Genomic DNA, 20,685 nt, shown 5'->3' on the forward strand with positions numbered 1-20,685 from the left:
TGGATGTGGAAGTAAATTGATAACAAGTTCAACAGTGGTGGTGGAAGAAGTATTCAGATCCTTTACTAAATTAAAAGCACCAATACAGCAATACAAATGACTAATAATACAAATATGTATTCATTAACATGGTAAAATGAGGAAAAGGTCTGACTGCAGATGCAACCCTGGATCAACATTTTCATCAGTAACTGTAATTTAATAACACATTTTTTTCTGTATCGGATTACAGTTACATTTGTTTTGTATTTAAATTACGCAACGCTGTAACATGTAACCAGTTACTCCCCAAGCCTGGGAATAACATATATCAGACAAACTGATTTACTTCTTAGTAGATCAGTTCATTGTTGGTTTGGATCCAGACATGAGATTTATTGACAATGAGACAAATATAGAAAATCGCAGCCTTGTCCTTCAGTATGTTTTAAAGACTGATCAGCAAAGAGTTTCTGAATGTTTCAAATCCTGAGTTTGGCCTTCTTTTTTTTTCTCCTGTTAGTAACCTTCGTCTGGTTAAGAATTAGGATTATTTTTTCATTAATAAAATAATCGAGTCTACAACCAAAACATTTTTTAATTTACAAACAAACAGAAAATCTTCATGTTGGAGACGCTGCAACCAGAGAATTTATGATTGAAAAATACTAAAATGAATCTGTTATCATTTGCATTAAATTACCTAATTAATTTAGCTGTCAATTAAACTTTTGATTGACCAATTATTTCAGCCACACAGACTTTGAGCTGTTGAACCTCTACAAAACATGGATTCAACAACACAGACAAATACATGCAATTAACTGAAAACGCCTGTGTGAGTATATAACAATACATCATATTAAATACGTTTTTGTATGTAAAATCAAAGTAACTAGCACTTAAATACAAATAGTGGAGTAAAAAGTACAAAATGTAGAAGAGTGGAAGTATTAATGCAAATACCTTGATGTAATAATGTACTTTTCCAACAGTAGATACTTGAAACGTGGTATTGAGGAGCTGTCATAACGTCTGAAAACCACCAGGTGTGCTGCAGGTTAAAGCTTCATCCATCTGATGGTTCACCTGCTGCGGCTGAAATAACTCTGCAGTTGTTATTCATGTGTTTCAGTGATCTTTATAATGCTATGAATTACAACTTTAAAGCTTTGTTTAAAATACACTGCGCTTTATTAATGTGGTAGTTAAAACTTTTAGTCTTAATATTAAAATATACACCACAAGCGTCCATGCGGTTTATTTGTTTGACAATCAGCGTGCATATTTAAAGGATAACTACCGTTTTTTACAACCTGGACCTTATTTATAGCATAAAATACGGTCATTTACTCACCCAGATAACTTTGGTGTCATTTGGAGTCGCACCGAAGCGCAGCCTTTATATATCCCAGCTATCGCTCTGGGTCAACCTACAGACCCCGGATGTTGATAACATGCCACCATGGACTCGGAAGGGATTAGCACTAACGTATCATAACAACCGGTAAATATAGGTGAAATGAACTAGTTTGGTGGCAGATAATGTGTTATATAGAGGCTGCGCTTCGGTGCCCTGTGTACTCGCATTATAAGGATATACGCGGCGCAACACTGGAGCTAATTTCGTCCGAACGACTCCAAATGACTGAATGATGAGTAAATGATCGTATTTTATGCTATAAATAAGGTCCAGGTTGTAAAAAACGGTAATTATCCTTTAAAGTTTTACTATGTTGACGTTGTCCTTCAGTGAGACCTCCGACGTCTCTCCGAACAATCTGACAAACGAAAAAACACACAGGAGTAGTTTTATTTAATGTTTTTATTTCTTTAAGTCATCGCAACAGAATAAAAAATGCAATGATACACAGAATTTTCCCTTTGCTCCAGATTAAGACAATCTTTCAACTTTTTTTTCCCACAATGTTTTATCATTAAAAAAACAAAACAAAAACTGGACAGGAAGCTTTTTTTTAAAGCTTTGTCGACACACTGTTGAGTCTACAAAAGAGAAGCCTTGATATCGCGATATTTGACGTTAAGCTAATGGGAAAATATGGAGTATGAAGGACAAATATCGGCTATGGTCTGTTTAATGTCCCAGAAAGATAAAAATTAAAAAACCCACTGATCGACATTTTATATAATAGTTAAAAAAAAATAAACATGACTAAGGCGAGCTTCTGCAAACATACCACTGATGGATTAAAGTTGTTCAGTTTTCAGTTTTTGGGCTGTAAAACATATTTTAGATTTATTTCTGAGCTTCTGCAGGGAAAAAAAAAAGTTTTTGGCACCGATGGTATGGCTTTAATAATCTACAAAAAGGCAGTAAATGAGAATTAGGACATACGTTTTGTTAATGTAATAAAGAAAAGTCTCTTTATCTCTCCCTTTTTTTGTTGCATTGTTTAACGACGTGAAAAGTGCAATAAGCTTTAAGAAACTGCAGCAAAACAAAAACATTGTGTTACAGAAAAACACCAGAGAGGGTTTCACCACAGATTTTTCTCCCTTTGGTTTGTTACAATCACAAAAAAATCCTTTTTATTTTATGAATCAAATCAAAAACTTTCTGACACTGAAGCTGAGAGGATGTTTTAGGACCAAACCTCTATTAAACAGATGCAACTCTTGTCTCTTACACAAAAAAAACTAACTTATATTTTAATGTTTTATGTGACGCAGGCACTCGGCTGCTAAAACTTTATATAGAAAGATGCTTTTTAAAAAAAATATATGAATTACTTCAATTATCTCGACTTTAAGCAACAAGTCAAATAATATGATTCGTTAACTCTTATTGTATGTTTTGCAGTTGTGTGTAGATGGAAACCCCAGATATTTGAAACTCTCCCGCAGTTTGCAGCTCTAGGGTTACCGTCTAGACACGACTGCATGGATTTACCTTTCCTGTTTTGACATTTGTATTCCTGGAGAACAGCTTCGTGTTCGCAAAGGGAAACAAAAAAAACACTTTAGAAGTCACATTTAACTCGTCTCTTTTTGGTTTAGAAAAATGAGCTTGCAGTATTAACCCTCCACTGAAAATGAAATAATTTTTCTCTAAAATAAACCAAACATTCAGTAAAATCAAAATCAACTTATCGTGTGATTGTGAAGGGGAAATAAGAAATCACTCTCCTCTCTGGTTGTATTAAAGCAGCAGATTCTGACAAAAAAATCAAACAATAAATCAGATTCACTCTTACATTTAAAAAGAGCAGCTAATAATCTTGCTGCAGGTTTTCTTTTAAGCAGCTCCTCATTAGAAAATTAAACCAGTGGTGTGTTCTATATCTTTCATCATCATGTCAAGCCGACAATCAGATCTCCTCATAGTGAATTAAGGCACTTTGGATATAGTCGCCTCAGCGAATTCAAGAAGAAACAAACAAACAAACAAACAAAAAGCGAAATCTTCCTGAACTGAAGGACACAGGAGGTTCCTCTATTATGACTTTTGGTTGTGCAGCTCCTGGTACTTGGGAGGTCCGCAGGTGAAGACGGCGGGAACCACCACCATGGTGGGGCTGGCCCGGTAACGCATCTGGTGGATCATGATGGAGGACAGAATCATGCCCAGCAGCTGCAGAGAGACAGGAAGTAAAGTTAATATCACAGAGAGGGTTGGGAAGGTTACTTTGGAAATGTAATAGGCTACAGATTACTAGTTAGTCTATTTAAAAACGTAATAAGTAATGTAACTATTTCAATGACTTCATCAAAGTAATGTAACTTTTTATATTTGACACTTATTTGTTACTCACAGGGTAAATGTGCACTTTATAGTAAATATGAAGTTGTTTGGGACATTTCCGACTTACCGCCAGCACAGCGAGACTGAAGACCACACCGATCATGATGTCAACAATCATCAGGACGTAGTGCATCATGATGGGGAAGCAGGGCTGAAAGGGAGAGGACAGAAAAACCTTTAAATATTTCACTTTCACACCATCAATTTAACAGCAAGTCGATGCTTGTTTAACTTCACTGACCCTGGAGAAGATGGAGCTTTTCTGCTGCATGAGAACCTGAAAGAGACGTTAAAAAACAGACAAATGTTAGTTTCCTGCATTTATAAACAGACTTCAGGAGATGACGGTGTGTGAATATGTGTTTTAGACTGACTTTGTACATGGACTCGGTCTGACATAGTCCCTCCATCTCCTCCTCCTCGTTGCAGTGACAGGAGTCGGGGATGTTGCGCTCCCAGTCCTGGTAGCTGAACAGACCGCAGCATTGGAGCTAAACAAGAGAAGAAGAAGAGGAGACAGGTGGGAGGGTTAAAAGAAGACGCAAACAATTCTTTTTGGTTCTCATTTTATCAGAAAAATACGATTCATCATCTTAACCATTAGCAAGTGTTGTTGCTATGGTTACCTGGATTTTGGCACTTTTTGCACGTTATTTATTTAAAAAATATTTAAAGATATACCTCCTGAGATTCACCATCTGGTTTTTGTGAGTTTTAAATAGTAACTATTTCCTGAACAAAGTAACTTCAACTGTTAATACTCGACCTGATTCAACTTAATGGGGGAAAAAAAGTTAATTATCAGTATTCATCCTCTGGGGATCATGGAAATCTTATGTTTAATATGCTAATATTTACATTTTACCACATAAATGGAAGCCACTTACTGCACACCATCAACTGTTAACACAAAAGTTCATTTCCAAAAATCTGTTGTTTTTTTTTTGTAGCTGTTCCAGATTTGAATATTCATCAATTTAATAACCACAAAACAAAAATACCCATGGAAGTCTTAAATTTGTTCATCAACTGTTTAACAAACTGTTCATTGTTTTAGTCCTTATTATGCTCCGGACCAGGCGTCATTCATTTTTCTCTTTTTCACGAAAAGGCAGTTTCAAAAAGAAAGAAACAAGACTTTATTTACTTGTTTTATGTGTAAATATCTATATATACAGCACCAGTCAAAAGTGTGGACACAGCTTCCCATCCACATCAATGAGAAAGTGTGACTGGTACTGTATACTCACAGCTGCTGTAGATCCAAATGAATAAATTCTGTGCTGTGTCTAACATGCAGAGTCTGTTTCCTGGTAGCAGAACTTTAGTTTCATTTATCTAAGACCACAGAGACCGACTGGAGAGAGACGGAGGAGGATGTCTTACATGTGTCTGCAGGGAGTCGGCCATGTCCTTCACATCTTCTGAAGCTTTATCCAAAGGCAGAAGCTGACGGAATTTCTCCTCCATCAAACCTTCAAGCTACACAAACACAGCATCAAATTAACATCGATATACAAACAAAACCCTGCTTGTACCATTTCCTCATAAACACACAAATAAACTGAATGTGTGCACAATCAAAAAAACAAATCAATCACACTAATGGATAATTAAAAATAATCGTTAGCTGCAGCTCTGAACGAGACCTTGACTTCACACATCACAAGTGTGTTTTTGACATTCATCTCAATTAGCAGACCAATTCTCTGTTATGGTCAATACAGTCAACGGCAGAGTGGTTTACCCTGGGGCGGGCGACGGCGATGGGGACTCCAGTTCGAAGCATCAGCAGACTTCCAATCACCATACAGATCAGGAACTGCAGAGAGACACAAGAAGAGGCTTTTATCTGTAACTCACTTTTTAATACCACACAGACTTGCAATTTAACACATATGAAAAGGTACATTTGAATTAATTTAACACTTTTGTCGTCACTACGTGACCTGGATGTGAACACACAGAGAAAGAATGAATGATTTATTACTTTTAAAAACTTTCCAAAGCATAGTTTTTTACTTTGGAAAACTCAAAATCAATGGTTGACCTTTCTGAGGAAACGAAAGTGTTGGTTTATTCTTGCAATTTTGTAAAGATGCCCACAGTTACACAACGACCCCCCAAAAACACACGAATTGCATCACAGTGTGAAGTCAGAAGTGACTGAAAATGTGTCAATTCATCAATTTTTAAAATGACGAAAACTTGTATTATACAGCGTTTATCTTTTTGAATTTCTTTTCTCTTTCTGGACGTCTTTAACCATAAACTTAAATCTTTCTCTTTAGCCTGACTTTTAATTAACAATGATTTTTCATCAGACAAACTGTATTTTATTCACTTATTGAATATATTTGTGTTGTAAAGTTTTATTTTTACTCTTATAAAACTTATCTCTTTTGGTTTTTTTTATCCATCTGATCTATTTCTTTGATCTAGTTAAATCTGTTTTATTTTATTACATTTTCATCAGTCTTATTTCTTGTGTGCATTAACCTCAACTTATTTTACATCTGTTATGTGTTATCATGAGCGTGTGAGCAGTATACAAACCTTTATGAAAGGTGCGATACAAATATATAAAATAAACTCTGATTGATAGACTGATTCTTAACTGTAGTTTGCCGTTTTAGCTTTTTTAGTTGGAGAGAGGAAACGAAAAGTTGAGACGGGAACACATCTGCTGCTCTCAATGTAAACAACAGGAAATGAACAACCCCACTCTTTACACTTTTTCCTGTTTTTCCTCAAAGCAGCCGCATCACAGATGACCTGAATCATACTCATGTCAGTCTGATAAAGTCACTGAGTCTCTTCTCGCTCCTGTGTGACGAGACCTTGATTTTCATAGCACAGCATACTCACCACAATCAGACACACTTTGCTCTCCTTATGGGCTCCACAGGCTCCCAAGATGGCAATCGACATGGTGATGACGCCCATCACGTACAAGGCGATGATGCTGTAGGTGCGTCCTTCCAGCTGGAGGCAGAAGAGATGATTGACGGGTTCATATTTGCAGTTTTTATTTAGGTTGGGGGGGGGGGGGGGGGGGGGGGGGGGATTCTTTTTTGTCCTCAAAGTATTCTTACCTCATCTCCATTGGCGCTGGTGAGGATCTGACACAGCAGAGTAAGTGCGATGATGATGGCGCCAATAATCTGAAACAACAATGAAAGAGCATGATTAGATCGATGTTGAGCTGCTGCAACAAGAACACGACCAAAACAAATATAAAAAACAAATCATCATCTATGTCTGTGGTTCCCAACCTTTAGAGGTGATGACTAAATAAATCTGAGGGTTTGCAAGAGCCTACATTTTAGAAACACTGAGGTCACAACCTGCCCGAAAAGTTGGGAAACAGTTAGAGTTGCAACAATTAGGCGATTAAGTAATTGAGGGGTCAATCAACGCAGTCAGCAACTTTTTTGGTAACAGTTTTTGTTAACATCGTCAAAAAGGTTATAATTCTGCTTCATGTTTATTACTGAGGTCATACCTAGTGACGGTGGTGTATTAGGGTGCATTACTCATGTATTTTGGACAAAATATTAGGAACACCATTCAATATAATGCACCCTAATACACCACCCACTATGACCTCAATAATAAACATAAAATAGAATTATCACCTCTTTGACAATGGTAACAAAAACTGAAAATGTATAAACTTCATGAATGTAGAACTGAACGCAGAGCTGTTGTATTGGATTGAATTATATTGCACAGCTGAACTAATAAAGAGGCCAGTGACTGTTTATATGACACAGAAAAGCTTCAAACTGTCACATAGAACCTGAAACTAAGATGTTCTCAGAATTTTAGTGTAAAATAATTAATAAACAACTATTAAATCATCAAAATAGTTTCCAGTCTATTTTCACATGACCTCTTGTAACTGTTGCAGCTCAAGTGTTGTACGTGTACAATCAAATCAATCAATCTTTGGCATCCAACATGCATACGTCGGTGAAACAGCTGTACGGAAATGCTGAAGCAAGTATGCTCAGTGTCCTGGCTGTTGTACCGTTTACTTTAGTATTAATCAATTATAAATATGGAAAAGCTCTAATCTGCACATTGGAAAAGCTTAAGATCCTGTTCATATGACAAAAGGTAAAGCTTTGTGGTATAACCTCAGTCACAGGTGACCTGATAAGAGTCAGCCTCAACTTGTCCAACAAGTCAAACCACACACTTACAGATAAAACCACACAGACACAGAGACTGCAGTGTGAAAATCACCAGAAATTAAGCTTTCATAAAACCTAAACAAACTGGAAACCAGCAGAGAAAACCCAAGAACAGAGACACGATTAATAAAACTGCTTCACTGAAACATAAGTCACTTCTTCCATGCAAATATGTCAAACATTTGATGGTTTTGACTTCTAAAATGTGAAATTTTGCAGCTTGACTCTATCTGATGTCTTTATTTTGTTATATTGTTGGCTGCTGTAACATTTAAAAGTCACGCGGAATCAAATAAAACATGTTAAATTACTTTGAAGACTCTGGGTAACTATAATGCCCATTTCCTTGTTATGTTTATGAGTAGGTGCAGCCCTGGCAACAGACTAAATACACTGACAACATTTAATTATATAAATAATATATATATGTATATATATATTATATAATATAAAACAACACAAAAAAAATCAAATGATAGCCTCATAAAGTTAAATAAATGAAGTCAAGGACACAAATAAATACAGCACAAGTCATTAACATAAGTCATAAAATGGGATGACTTGCACTTTTGTTGTTTGATTTGAAACACTGTTTGACCTTTTAAAAACACATACAGTTTAATGAATGCTCGACATCCTGCTTAACGTAAAACAAACGTTCTTTTTAAATTGATTTTATTTAACTTTAGCCTGTTTTTTAACCCTGTCTATATCCCGAGAGAAAGCAAGGATTCATTTATTTTTTCATTTAAAACATTGCTGCCGTTAAATTGTAGTGCTTAGGTTTAAACGCGTATTAGACCGTTAAAAACAAAACTAAATGTTTAAATAAAAGCAAAAAAGAGAGAGAGAGAGATGGCCAACGGTTAAACTCGCGAGGCCAACCATCACTACGCACTTTTAATTTACCAAAGACGAACGTTAAAAAAAACCCGTTAAAACACTCACCGCGAAAAAGACGTTGAAGATGGTGAAGGTCTTTTTGAGGCATGGGTCGATTCCGGCCATGTTTAAACCGTTTCAATGACAAAAATACACAATAAAAATACAGTACTTGAGTTGTCAGTTTCTCGGGCTGCGACGCTTCGCCTGTGAGGAGGTAAACTGAGGAAACATCCGTAGAGGAGAAGAACTAGTTTAGGTGGAAGGGGACGGCCCAGCGCTGCGATGGGAGGTGCTTCCAGTAAATGACTCCACTGGATGCTATCCAAAATGGAGATTTCCGGTGCTTATTGGCTCAAACAGAGGGTTGAACAGAGGAGAAAGGAGAGAAGGGACTTATTCCGAGAAGCCAAACAGAAAAATTCCATAGTTTATGCAAGGGGGGTGTGTGGGTGTGTGTGGGTGTGTTGAGGCTGTTTGGGATTATAGAAAAGGATAAGTAATGTTTGGAAGGAGGAGTTAATGGGAGAATTGTAGAAATCTTGTTTCACTTAGGCCTATCTCTATCTAAGAATGTTTCCGCTTCGCCCTTAAAAGGATTTATGTTAAATAATATATTCTACTGATGATTCTACCTCATACCGATACATAGATGTAACTAGGCCTATATGAAATAATCGATTCCACCTAAAGCTAAAGAAGTGCACTTTAAAACGATGAATGAGAACGTATGCACCTAAAGTTTAATATTGATTTAAATGAATGCACATTCTACAGTAACACATGGAATTGAAACTCAGGAACATATTTTCTTTTCGTGTAACGTCTCTGATTTATTTTGGGGGAAAAAATCATCAAAGGATCTGTCTCTGTCAGTTTTAACCTATAATAATATTGTATTTGGTATTAGGCTATTTTGGAGGACTCAAAATTAGAATTTCTGTTAAACAATCTATAATACTTTATAATACTTTTTCTTGCTCCTGTTCATACTGAACAATTACAATGGAAGTGATGGAGGACTAAACCCACAGTCCTCCTCCTGTGTAAACATGGATTTAAAAGTTGATGTGAAGCTAATATGAAGCTTCAGAGTCCAAATGAGTCAAATCTTCATCTTCTATGTTTCAACGTTACAGTGTTTTTAGTACCAAAGTCTTTTTGTCACTATACGTCGACCACACCTCAACAGGAAACACTAAGAGGAATTTTATGATAAAAACTACTGTAAATGTGTCAGATGTCACTTGATGTGACTGACTCAGACTGCTGACGCTCAATAGAAGCTGATCATCTACTTTTAAATGACTGTGTGGAATCACTGTGGAATCACTTCCACCAAAACCATATGTGAAGGAGATCAGGAATGATTAATGGTTAGCCTATGTTTTAATTTCCGCAGATGTGCATAAGAGGAAGTGAAACCTACAGTTGACTTTATGTGTATGCTTTGTGGTGAGTCTTTTTGCAAGGTTTTTGCTAAGCAGATTCTCACATTGCCGTAGTGACCGTAGGGCCTTAGCTGTACTTAGCAACCGTTGGGCCTTAGCTGTCCATAGCAACCCTTAATCAGTAAACCGTTGAGACAGAAAGTATTAAAACAGTCATGTAACAACAGGAACACATACACATTGTATGATTTAAGACATCTGAATTACAGTATAATCCTAACTGTGTAAATGACCTACTGTTGAGGCGGAGTTTGTGTCAATGTTGAATAATGTTTCCAGAGAACTAGAAAATGACTCATGTTTACAGGACATACTCACCCAACTTTATTATGAACTCCTGTGCAGTTTAATGTAATCCAATACAGCAGCACTGCCATCAATTCTACTTTTACAAATCTCATACATTTTCAGTGTTTTGTTGATGTTGTCGTAATCAGAAAGGTGATTATATGAGAGACTGTCTGTTTGACCTAGTGAGTCTTGCAGCAACATTTTGGATTTCCTGCAGACAGTCAAGGGCAGTCATACCAATTGAGGAGAAAAGTGCATTACAGTAGTCAATATGAGATAAAATAAAGGAATGTATTGCGTGTGATTCATTGTTGATTTTCATTGTGCTTCTCTCCTCTATCTTTCCTTTCTCTCCTCTCAACCCCAACCAGTCCAGGCAACTCTGAGTCTGGTTCTGAGGTTCCTTCCTGTTAAAAGGGAGTTTTTTCTTGCCACTGTGTCTCATGTGGGAATGTTGGGTCTCATCAAAATTAAAACCTGAAGAGTTCGGTTTAGAACCTGCTCTATGTGGAAAGAGCCTTGAGATAACTCTGTTTTGATTTGGCGCTATACAAATAAAGATTGATTGAGATTGATTGATTGATGTATAAGCATCTCTAGTCCTGCATTTGAAACTACAGATCTCAGTTTACTGTTAGAACTCATGGCCTCACTACAGAGCACCATTTGTTGTAACTGGTAATAATTGCCTCACTAAAAGAACACTAAAATTGTAGGGATTCAGTTATCACCAGAAATAATGAACTCACTGCTGAGCACCAAAAATTAAGAACTAGCACCACTAAGGAGGGACTACTGTAATGTTGGTGAAAGGAATGCATTTGGTTATTATTAATGACTAATAATTATAAAATTAATTATTATTAACAAGAAATTATAGAATTATCAATTCTAATGATTAATATAGCGCACCACCGGGAAAACTGGAACAATAACCAAACTGTCTGATTAACCTCAATCAGTCATAAAAGTAAAAAAGGTGAAACTCAGAGCACTGTCTATTTTCTATCAGCCACTTATCACAATAACATATGCACAATGATCACAAAAATACTTCTCTTTAAAGCTAAAACTATTAATAAGTTACAAATTGTACTACCACCATAACTAACAGACAAACAACCACAGATGTGTATGACTGTACAAATAAACAGGTGTGTGTGTGTTTGTGTGTGGGAGAGCACAGGGAGAGAAAAGGTGTGTGTGCAAAATTGCAGAAAAGTAGGCCTAATTCCAATTTTCCAATAAAATGCACCACTATTGTTGCCTATTTTCACATTCAAGGCTTCTGGATGTCCAAGTTGAAGTAATTGCAAATTTTTCTTTGGTGGGTTTGGACAGATTTGATCGTATTCCTTGCCATGGTACCTCTGGATGGTTCATTATAGTGAAATTATAATGTGTTTTATATAAATCAATCATCATAGGTTATTTATGCACTAGTTTTACTGGTCTGGCCCACTTGAGATCAAATTGGACTTTATGTGGCCCTTGAACTAAAATGAATTGACACGCCTGATAAAGAAGGTCATTAAGAAGAGCTGCAACTAACAATTCATTATCAGTTCATCTGTAGGTTATTTTCTTGATTAATAGATTAGTTGTTTGGTTTATAAAATGTCAGAAAAAGGTGGAAAATAGAAAAAAAATAAAGCATTTGAACTATGAAGCACTTTTTTTATTATTATCCGACTCTTTTTTAGCCAATCATGATTTCCCAAAATCCAGGATGCAACCTAAAATATCTTGTTTAGTCCACGACCTAAAAAATATTCAGTCAAAAATGTATCCAAATTTAATAAAAAATAGTTTAATGACACAGTCTAAAAAAAAATCTACATCTGCATTTAAAAAAATCGATTATATATAACTTAAATTATATTATAGCTTATAAGATCCACTTCAGGTTCCCCGAGAAAGAAATACAAACACAACTTATAACCTCAGTCCAGCTAAAAGGCTTGATTTAATAAAAAAATGTTTTAAATCACATGTAAGCTAAATATTAAATAAAAATGTTGATAGTTAGGCATATTTCAGGGTGGAAATGATCACACTGAAGCTAATTTCAACGATATCAGCTATATGTCCCTGTACAACAGAGAAAATGCATGTGGTGTTTTTGTAACCTATAAAAAGAGGATTGTTAACTTTTAAGTATTATAATTTCAGTCATGTTGGTGTTCAGTCTAACATTTAATGGAGACATGGGTCATTTCCATCAGATCCATCAGTGATGGAGTCTGTATGACCGCCCCAAGTCAACGACTGTAACCGTGTGTTTAACTCCACCGAAAACATGTCAAATTAGAAACGAATAAATCACATCACTACATTGGTTTTAGGTTTATTGTGTCGTCAAACGTCTCTGCTTACTGTAGCACCACTGTCACATTTACCAGAAATCATTTTAACACGTTTTAAGAGACAATTTGTGAAGAAAACTCGCTGCGTGGCGTGCAAAATGATGGTGTATCAGCGAGGTTTGAAGACTCCCAGAGTAAAATAAATCAGTATAAGTCGCCAGAAATTAGCTCAGACTGAAGGGATGAACGTTTTCTCACTGCTGTGATAAAAAGATAGTTTAAAAGTTTGCGTTTTACATGCGATTTAACTCCTAAATGTAGAGGAGAAAACACAAGTGTGTTCTGATTTGAGTCGGCAGGCAGAGCGGCTTTGTGAGTTGCCTCTCCACGGTTCTCATGTGCTTTATAAGTCCCGCCTCTTGTTACCAGCGCGAGACAAACCGTTAAACTCTACAAACAAAGATGGCAGAAGAAGCTCCAGCAGTGGCACCGGCGAAACCCGCGGCGAAAGCCCCGAAAAAGAAGGCTGCTCCCCGGCCAAAGAAGGACGGACCGAGCCTCCCGACCCTGATCATCGCTGCTGTGGCGGAGTCCAAGGAGAAGAAAGGACTCTCAGTGGCCGCGGTGAAGAAGGCTTTGGCGGCTAAAGGCGTCGATGTGGCGAAGTCCAACAAACGGATCAACACCGCCGTCACTAAGCTGGTGGTTAAAGGCACTCTGACCCAGACTAAAGGTACAGGGGCGTCCGGTTCCTTCAAGCTCGCCAAGGAGGCAAAACCAGCCAAACCGGTCAAGAAGGTGGTGAAGAAGAAAGCCGCGGTGAAAGCCAAGAAGCCCGCAGCAGCTGCTAAGAAGCCCGCCGCAGCCAAGAAGAAGAAGCCGGCAGCAAAGAAACCAGTAGCGGCTAAGAAATCACCTAAGAAGGCTCCGGCTAAGAAAGCTGCTGCTGCCAAGAAAGTGGTGAAAAAGACTCCCAAGAAAACCCCAGTGAAGAAGGTGAAGGCTGTGAAGAAGACCCCCGTGAAGAAAGCTCCGGCAAAGAAAGCAGCAGCAGCCAAGAAGGCAAAGAAGTAAAACAGCTGAGATTCATTCAGCACCCAAAAGGCTCTTTTAAGAGCCCCCCACATTTACTAAAGTGCATCTCCTGCTCATCTCACTCACTGCATCAATTACTCATAGTACCTTTTTAATTGTAAACAAGTAGAATGATCTTTTTTAGGTATAATTATTAATAATATAGTCATAGTAACTCTATAAAAGTAGGCTTTAAAGTGAGATTTTCCATGATTTCTACACCAGAAATTAAACCTATAGATGTTTTTCTTCTTAGTTTTGCAGATTATATCCTGTAGAATATAATACATTTAATTTGAAGGCACCTCTCTGGCCACTTTACACCGTACAATTAATAAACTAAAGAGTAAATAGTAAAACAAAACGATAAAGATTAAACACAGTGTGGAACAGATAAAACAGTAAGGTGAGGTAGTGCAGTTCATGTTAAGTAATATCACGTATAGATAATATATATGCGATGCCCAAAGACCACAATTGCTAAAGGTAAAAGACAGTATTAGATGGATAGATAGATACATTAATACTTTATTAATCCTAAAAGAAATTCATAGCCCATATTAAGGTCGTACAGTCAGTCAGTCAAAAAAAAACAACAACTTTCTTAAATGCTTTGTAGCGTTATTGAGACTATATTATTGGTAATTATATCAAAAAATGATCATTTTATTTGTTTAAGATTTGCAGATCTTATCCGTATAATACAATATAATAAGACATAATAAGTAATATCACATATAGATAATCATCATATATAAAATAAAGTGTTGAAACAAACTGTGATGCCCATAGACCACAAAATAGTGTTAACTGTATATCACATATTAATACATTTTAATATACACTGTGTCCACTTGCGGTTTATAGATGCTCATCAATAGGGAACAGACAATATTAGACACATTAATTAGGATATAGAGTTACTGGCCTCTGTATAAGGTTCACCTGTGTGTGATCTAATTTAATTTCAATACAACAGCTCTGCTATGAATTCTACATTTATGAAGTTTATACATGTTATCATTGTCAAAAAGGTGATAATTCTACTTTATGTTTATTACTGAGGTCGTACTAAGTGTTAGTGGTGTACTGAAGTGCATTATAACTTATTATGACTGGTGTTCCTAATAGTTTACTCTTCTTATGTATGTTAATGGAGTGGACAAAATAATTAGGAACACCAGTTATTATAGTGCACCCTAATACACCACCATCACCCACTTTGACCTCAGTTATGAACATAAATTTAATGCAGAGCTGTTTTATTGGATTACATTAGATTGCACAGTAGCTAATACAGAGGCCAGTGACTGTATATCTTAATGTATGTGTCCAATATTGTCTGTTCTGTGCATAATTCACCCTATAGATGAGTATCTGTACCACAGGTGGACAGAGTGTGCAGTAAAATGTGATATACAGTGAAGAGTATCTTATCTTTTTCTTATCTAAACTGCAGTTCCTACTAAATCAGTACCTCTGATCGCTTTAATACATAACTTTACTGGCTTTGTTTTAGTACAGTGGAAGAAATGAAGACATATAGAATTAATGCTCAGGTATTACAATCAGTGAGTGCTGAATTCTAAGTCATTTTTTATTCATCTATTTTTAGAATAGAATAGATCTTTATTGTCATTGCAAGTGTACAACGAAATGCTGTCCCCCGCTGGCCTGCACTCACATTACCTCAACCCCAAGTGAACTCAAGCACGGTTGCCTCTGACACATGCGCAAAAACATACGCTCATAAAACATGCACAGTGTAGTAAAAGCAAACGTACTGATTCAACTCTTTACTCCAGTAAAAGTAAGACTTAGTTTGATGACTTAGAAGTCGCCAAATGACTTACTTTAATGAATTTTCTTAGTTTATATAATGCAGATTAGTAAAATATTACTTTTATGAGGGTCACAGTCACAGAAAACAAACTTACATTTTAGTGTGGTAGCAGCTGTGCAGCAGATGTAATGAAGTCCACGCAGCACGCTGGATGCAATATCCATGCACATGAATTGAGTTCTTTTGCCTTAATAATGATAAAATAATACACAAAAAATGATCGGATTGGGAACCCATATATGCATAATGTCTCCTCGTTGCATTTAGTGTTGCTTGAAATGACCAGGGCTCAGCTAGTGTTGCCTTTTAAAAATCGTCGATTTCCAGGGATTACCTGGAAAATTGGCTTCTTTTCCCGGGATTTAAAATGTCTTATTTTCGGGAAAAATATTAATCCGTACTCAAGCACAGTACACTTGCACTCACACTAGCCAAATAATCCGGATTTTAGGGGGCAAACGTGGGCACGATACGATTGCCTCGTGTGAGTGCGCCCTAAACAGCACAATACAGTATAAAAAATAAAAAAGATATATGCACATAAAACAAATACACATACGCACCATAGACTGTATATAAGAGATACGCACGAGCCAAGCACATCGCACTCATATCCGCGACCACATACACATTTATACCCATAAAACGCGAAATATGGTTTAAAATGTAAATAAATAAATAATAATTGTATTATTATATCATTATTAAAGCAGTGAGGAAAATATATAAACGTATACATATGGTTTTAAAGTTTTTAACGTGTTTAATTCAGGATAAAACGATAAATACTGTAACGTGTTCTATTTCTTTGTTTGTAGCCGTTGTGGGGGCGGGGCTTAATTTGAATTTCTTATCCAATAGCAGATGAGCTGCAGCGCGCGCTCCTCCCAGCCTGGACCAATCAGCGTCGCCTTTACGCCGGCAGCTCCTTTAAAACGCCGCAGTTCGGCCGTTGATGTTATTCGTGTTTCTGTCGAAGCTAAGAAGTCACAGAGGGAGAAATGGCAAGAACCAAGCAGACCGCCCGTAAATCCACCGGAGGTAAAGCTCCCAGGAAGCAGCTGGCCACTAAGGCTGCCCGTAAGAGTGCCCCTGCCACCGGCGGAGTGAAGAAACCTCACCGTTACAGGCCCGGTACCGTGGCTCTCAGAGAGATCCGTCGCTACCAGAAATCCACCGAGCTGCTGATCCGCAAGCTGCCCTTCCAGCGTCTGGTCAGAGAAATCGCTCAGGACTTCAAGACCGACCTGCGCTTCCAGAGCTCCGCTGTCATGGCTCTGCAGGAGGCCAGCGAGGCTTACCTGGTCGGTCTGTTCGAGGACACCAACCTGTGCGCCATCCACGCCAAGAGGGTCACTATCATGCCCAAAGACATCCAGCTGGCCCGCCGCATCCGTGGAGAGAGAGCTTAAACTGATCTCAGACCTGCTGATAAAGATACACAACGGCTCTTTTAAGAGCCACCAACTTTCTCTAAGAGCAACACGTCCTATATCTGATTGTATGTCGACTCATTACTTAGCTTTAATGTTAAAATCTTGCTTCGCTTCGCTAAGTCTTGACTCTGTAAATGTACCATTGCTCAAAATATAAGCATGGTAACTTGGCACTTTACTTTATCATCTCAAGGAATCAAACTTTTACTTGAAGTTGTTGTTCAGAAATTAAGCTAAACCTTGACTATGGTACATAAACAAACTGAAGCAACAGTTTACATACACCGCAGGGAAGTCTAGGCATAGGTCTGAATTGTTCCTGCCACAGGTAATCTTATATTCTCTACACATAAAGCACTGAATGGCTCTATACTCGGCTGTATATTATATCAGACCTCACTCACATGTTATTTCAAGAGACATTAACTGTCCTAATGTAGTCATGTTTTTATAAATATTCAGACATGGCATGAAGCTGCAATTCTACAATAACTGCTTAGAAATAGACTGCTGCCTCTCCTTTACACATACAGTGGATCTGTAACATTCATTCAGATGTTCAGTCAGTCCCAGGTAGCTTTATACCCTGCAGTTTAAAACCACAATGTGCTCTCAGAAGGCTATAGTAAATACAAAAACTATAATATACTGACATGTATGCTATTTGATCTTAAATTAACTTGGGGTCAGTTCATAGATCACTGCAAGGTAATCACTTCATATCTCAACTTCCTGTCTCTTGGTATTGTTGGTTGGGGGGGGGGGGGCTGGTCTGTAAAACTTTATGGTGCTGTTTTGATGCTTTATGGTCTTCACTGAGCTGCATCAAGCACTGACACTGAGCTGTAGCTTTATTATAACAATATCATTACTGTTGCCTTTACATAACATGTAAACTTAAATGACAGTTATGGATAAGAACATATTCCCTCTAAATGTGCTTACTTAGAACAACTAGTGAAAGTTACACACTGGTATGATTGAGAATAGCAAGAAGGGGAATCATTAGGAATGCTCTCTGGATAGGAGAGCTCCCAAAACGGAGAAAATGGAGATGAGGCCTCTATTATAAATTAGTATATGGTGATTTTATACCTGAAAACTAACCCATAGACTAGGGTGATCTGCCCAGTAAAATGATATGACTATAAAACTATTATACTATTATAATTATAAAAACGTATTATGAAAGTACAGACGTGATAAAACATTTAAAGAGTGAGAACCAGTCAGAGATCATTAGGGATGAACGTTGGCTGATATCAGTGGTCAGGTGTCCTGTGAGAGCTGTTGTGTCTCCGTGTTATGTTACGACCAAAAAAATGTCCCATGATTTATTTATTGAGACAGCAGCATCTCTTAATGGACTGTCACAGAGCACAGGAAGTCTGGACTAGACTGAAAGCTGTTTGTCTGCACTTTGAGTTTAGTTATACTTCTGTCATGTATTGTTTTATTAATGACAAACTGCCATCAAAACACAAAGAAATGATCCAACTCATATCTGTTTTATGTTCTAGATGATGGAAAACAGACAGTAATCAAAAGTGATACCGTAGTTAAATACTTTTTGTCCTTCTCTGGAACATACTGAACCTGTGAACAGCAGACCACTGAAGTATTATTCATACAAATATCCTCTTTTTGAAATGCTTTTTGGCACGTTACACTTTCTTGTTAAATGTACGTAGGTAGGTCTACATTCTTTTGTTTTGTGTTGTAATAATTATTATTGTATTATATTTACAATACTTATGACATTTCAATAAAGATTATTTTAAAAAGAAAAGAAGGGTACAGTTGAATGAATCACTCGTGGCTCCCCTTAAACATGCAACATGCACCAGGAGTTACATACTTATATACATTTTTTATGCCTTAATATGTGCAACGTATCCTGGTGGAGTTACAACTCATGAGATCCAAAACATCCAAAACATTTTTTTTAAATTTGTGGAAATGTTTACTAGGTGCAAATGAGATAACTAGTAACATCAATGTATATAAAAAGAAAAATTAACATCTCATTTTCCACTCCTGCCTATTTAAAGGTTTAAGAACCATGTTTATGATTAATGATAATAGACTAATATATGGATGATAAACAGTTTTATATGATAACTGACCTGTATGGCATAATTTATACAAATGAGACTACGATCACTTTATTAGGTACACCTGTGCAATATAATGCCATCCAGTACAACAGCTCTGCTATAAATTCTACTTTTGTAGTAGTTTTCAGTTTCTGTGGATCTTGTCATGAAGGTGATAATATTTTATTTTTATAATTTAGGTTATAGTGTTGTGGTGCTACACTGAAGTGCTTTAAAAATAAAATTGTTCCTAATGATTCATCCACAACAGTAACTTAGATGACAGAGTGAAATATTAGGAAAGAGTATAGTCACACAAACAGAAATTAACCAGAATGTATTTCTACATGCACATTTAAACCATGATTTAGGGAAAATATATTTTTACCAATACGATATTTAAACACATAATTTATAGTAGTACCTAATTTAGTTTTAATTGATGATATAAGTTGATGTTATACTGATAATGTTTGTCAAATATAATCATCTACATGGAGCATTTCTCTTCTAAACATCATATTTTGTTCAGATGATTTGATATAATGTATAATCCCATACAGTGAATGGCAGTATATGCTAATTCAAACACAGAAGAAAATGTGTATCTTTTTTTTTTAAATGTAGTTATTTATTTATTGTGTATGAATCATCCTTGTGTTTAATAAATCATCTTTGTGTTTAATAAATCATCCTTGTGTTTAATAAAGTTCAGGTAAAAACTAAAAGCGGCTAAAAGACGGAAAAGAGGAGCTCTCTTCTGATTGGAGGATTGTGTTAACGTCTGACCAATGCGCGCGCAGCCGCTCCTTATATAAGGCCGGCGTTAACAGCTGTGCGTCATTCTTTCTGTTTCACTCGAAGAATAAACAACCAACATGTCTGGACGTGGTAAGGGTGCCGGAAAGGTCAGAGCCAAGGCGAAGACCCGCTCCTCCAGGGCCGGGCTCCAGTTCCCGGTCGGCCGTGTCCACAGGCATCTGAGGAAGGGAAACTATGCCGAGCGAGTCGGTGCCGGAGCTCCCGTCTACCTGGCGGCGGTGCTGGAGTACCTGACCGCTGAGATCCTGGAGCTGGCTGGAAACGCCGCCAGAGACAACAAGAAGACCAGGATCATCCCCCGTCACCTGCAGCTGGCTGTCCGCAACGACGAGGAGCTGAACAAGCTGCTGGGAGGAGTGACCATCGCTCAGGGAGGAGTGCTGCCCAACATCCAGGCGGTGCTGCTGCCCAAGAAGACCGAGAAACCCGCCAAGAAGTAAACCCCAAGGCCCGGTTCCTTCAACACAACGGCTCTTTTAAGAGCCACACACCTTTTACCTTAAAGAGCAAGATCCCAGTGCTGTTCATACTCGGTTGGCTAAT

General features: G+C 37.3%; 4 protein-coding genes across 4 annotated transcripts; 3 read left to right on the plus strand and 1 right to left on the minus strand.

The window, feature by feature from the left end:
• Nucleotides 1-3,241: 3,241 nt before the first annotated feature.
• LOC128385160 (tetraspanin-8-like) lies at nt 3,242-9,063 on the minus strand. The gene is made up of 9 exons (XM_053344021.1): nt 8,890-9,063; nt 6,838-6,906; nt 6,611-6,727; nt 5,490-5,564; nt 5,129-5,224; nt 4,117-4,233; nt 3,984-4,019; nt 3,810-3,893; nt 3,242-3,571 (listed from the first exon to the last, which is right to left on the minus strand). The coding sequence occupies exons 1-9, from the start codon at nt 8,947-8,949 to the stop codon at nt 3,437-3,439; spliced, it is 789 nt and encodes a 262-aa protein (XP_053199996.1). The 5' UTR covers nt 8,950-9,063; the 3' UTR covers nt 3,242-3,436.
• A 4,242-nt stretch (nt 9,064-13,305) lies between these two features.
• Nucleotides 13,306-14,021, plus strand: LOC128385184 (histone H1-like). Its single transcript, XM_053344045.1, has one exon. It carries the CDS (start codon nt 13,334-13,336, stop codon nt 13,943-13,945), a length of 612 nt encoding a protein of 203 aa, XP_053200020.1. The 5' UTR covers nt 13,306-13,333; the 3' UTR covers nt 13,946-14,021.
• A 2,701-nt stretch (nt 14,022-16,722) lies between these two features.
• LOC128385175 (histone H3) lies at nt 16,723-17,246 on the plus strand. The gene has a single exon (XM_053344034.1). The coding sequence runs from the start codon at nt 16,790-16,792 to the stop codon at nt 17,198-17,200; it is 411 nt and encodes a 136-aa protein (XP_053200009.1). The 5' UTR covers nt 16,723-16,789; the 3' UTR covers nt 17,201-17,246.
• A 2,937-nt stretch (nt 17,247-20,183) lies between these two features.
• On the plus strand, nt 20,184-20,668 carry LOC128385178 (late histone H2A.L3-like). The gene has a single exon (XM_053344039.1). It carries the CDS (start codon nt 20,199-20,201, stop codon nt 20,580-20,582), a length of 384 nt encoding a protein of 127 aa, XP_053200014.1. The 5' UTR covers nt 20,184-20,198; the 3' UTR covers nt 20,583-20,668.
• Nucleotides 20,669-20,685: the final 17 nt, after the last annotated feature.

This window comes from Scomber japonicus, chromosome 23 (assembly GCF_027409825.1).
Source record: "Scomber japonicus isolate fScoJap1 chromosome 23, fScoJap1.pri, whole genome shotgun sequence".
Taxonomy (NCBI): Eukaryota; Metazoa; Chordata; class Actinopteri; order Scombriformes; family Scombridae; genus Scomber; species Scomber japonicus.

Coding starts and splice junctions, on each gene's coding strand:
- LOC128385184 (XM_053344045.1), top strand. CDS start 13,334: ATGGCAGAAGAAGCTCCAGCAGTGGCACCGGCGAAACCCGCGGCGAAA.
- LOC128385175 (XM_053344034.1), top strand. CDS start 16,790: ATGGCAAGAACCAAGCAGACCGCCCGTAAATCCACCGGAGGTAAAGCT.
- LOC128385160 (XM_053344021.1), bottom strand. CDS start 8,949: ATGGCCGGAATCGACCCATGCCTCAAAAAGACCTTCACCATCTTCAAC. Junction 6,728..6,837: donor CCAGCGCCAATGGAGATGAG/GTAAGAATACTT, acceptor TTCTGCCTCCAG/CTGGAAGGACGCACCTACAG. Junction 3,894..3,983: donor AAAGCTCCATCTTCTCCAGG/GTCAGTGAAGTT, acceptor TCTCCCTTTCAG/CCCTGCTTCCCCATCATGAT.
- LOC128385178 (XM_053344039.1), top strand. CDS start 20,199: ATGTCTGGACGTGGTAAGGGTGCCGGAAAGGTCAGAGCCAAGGCGAAG.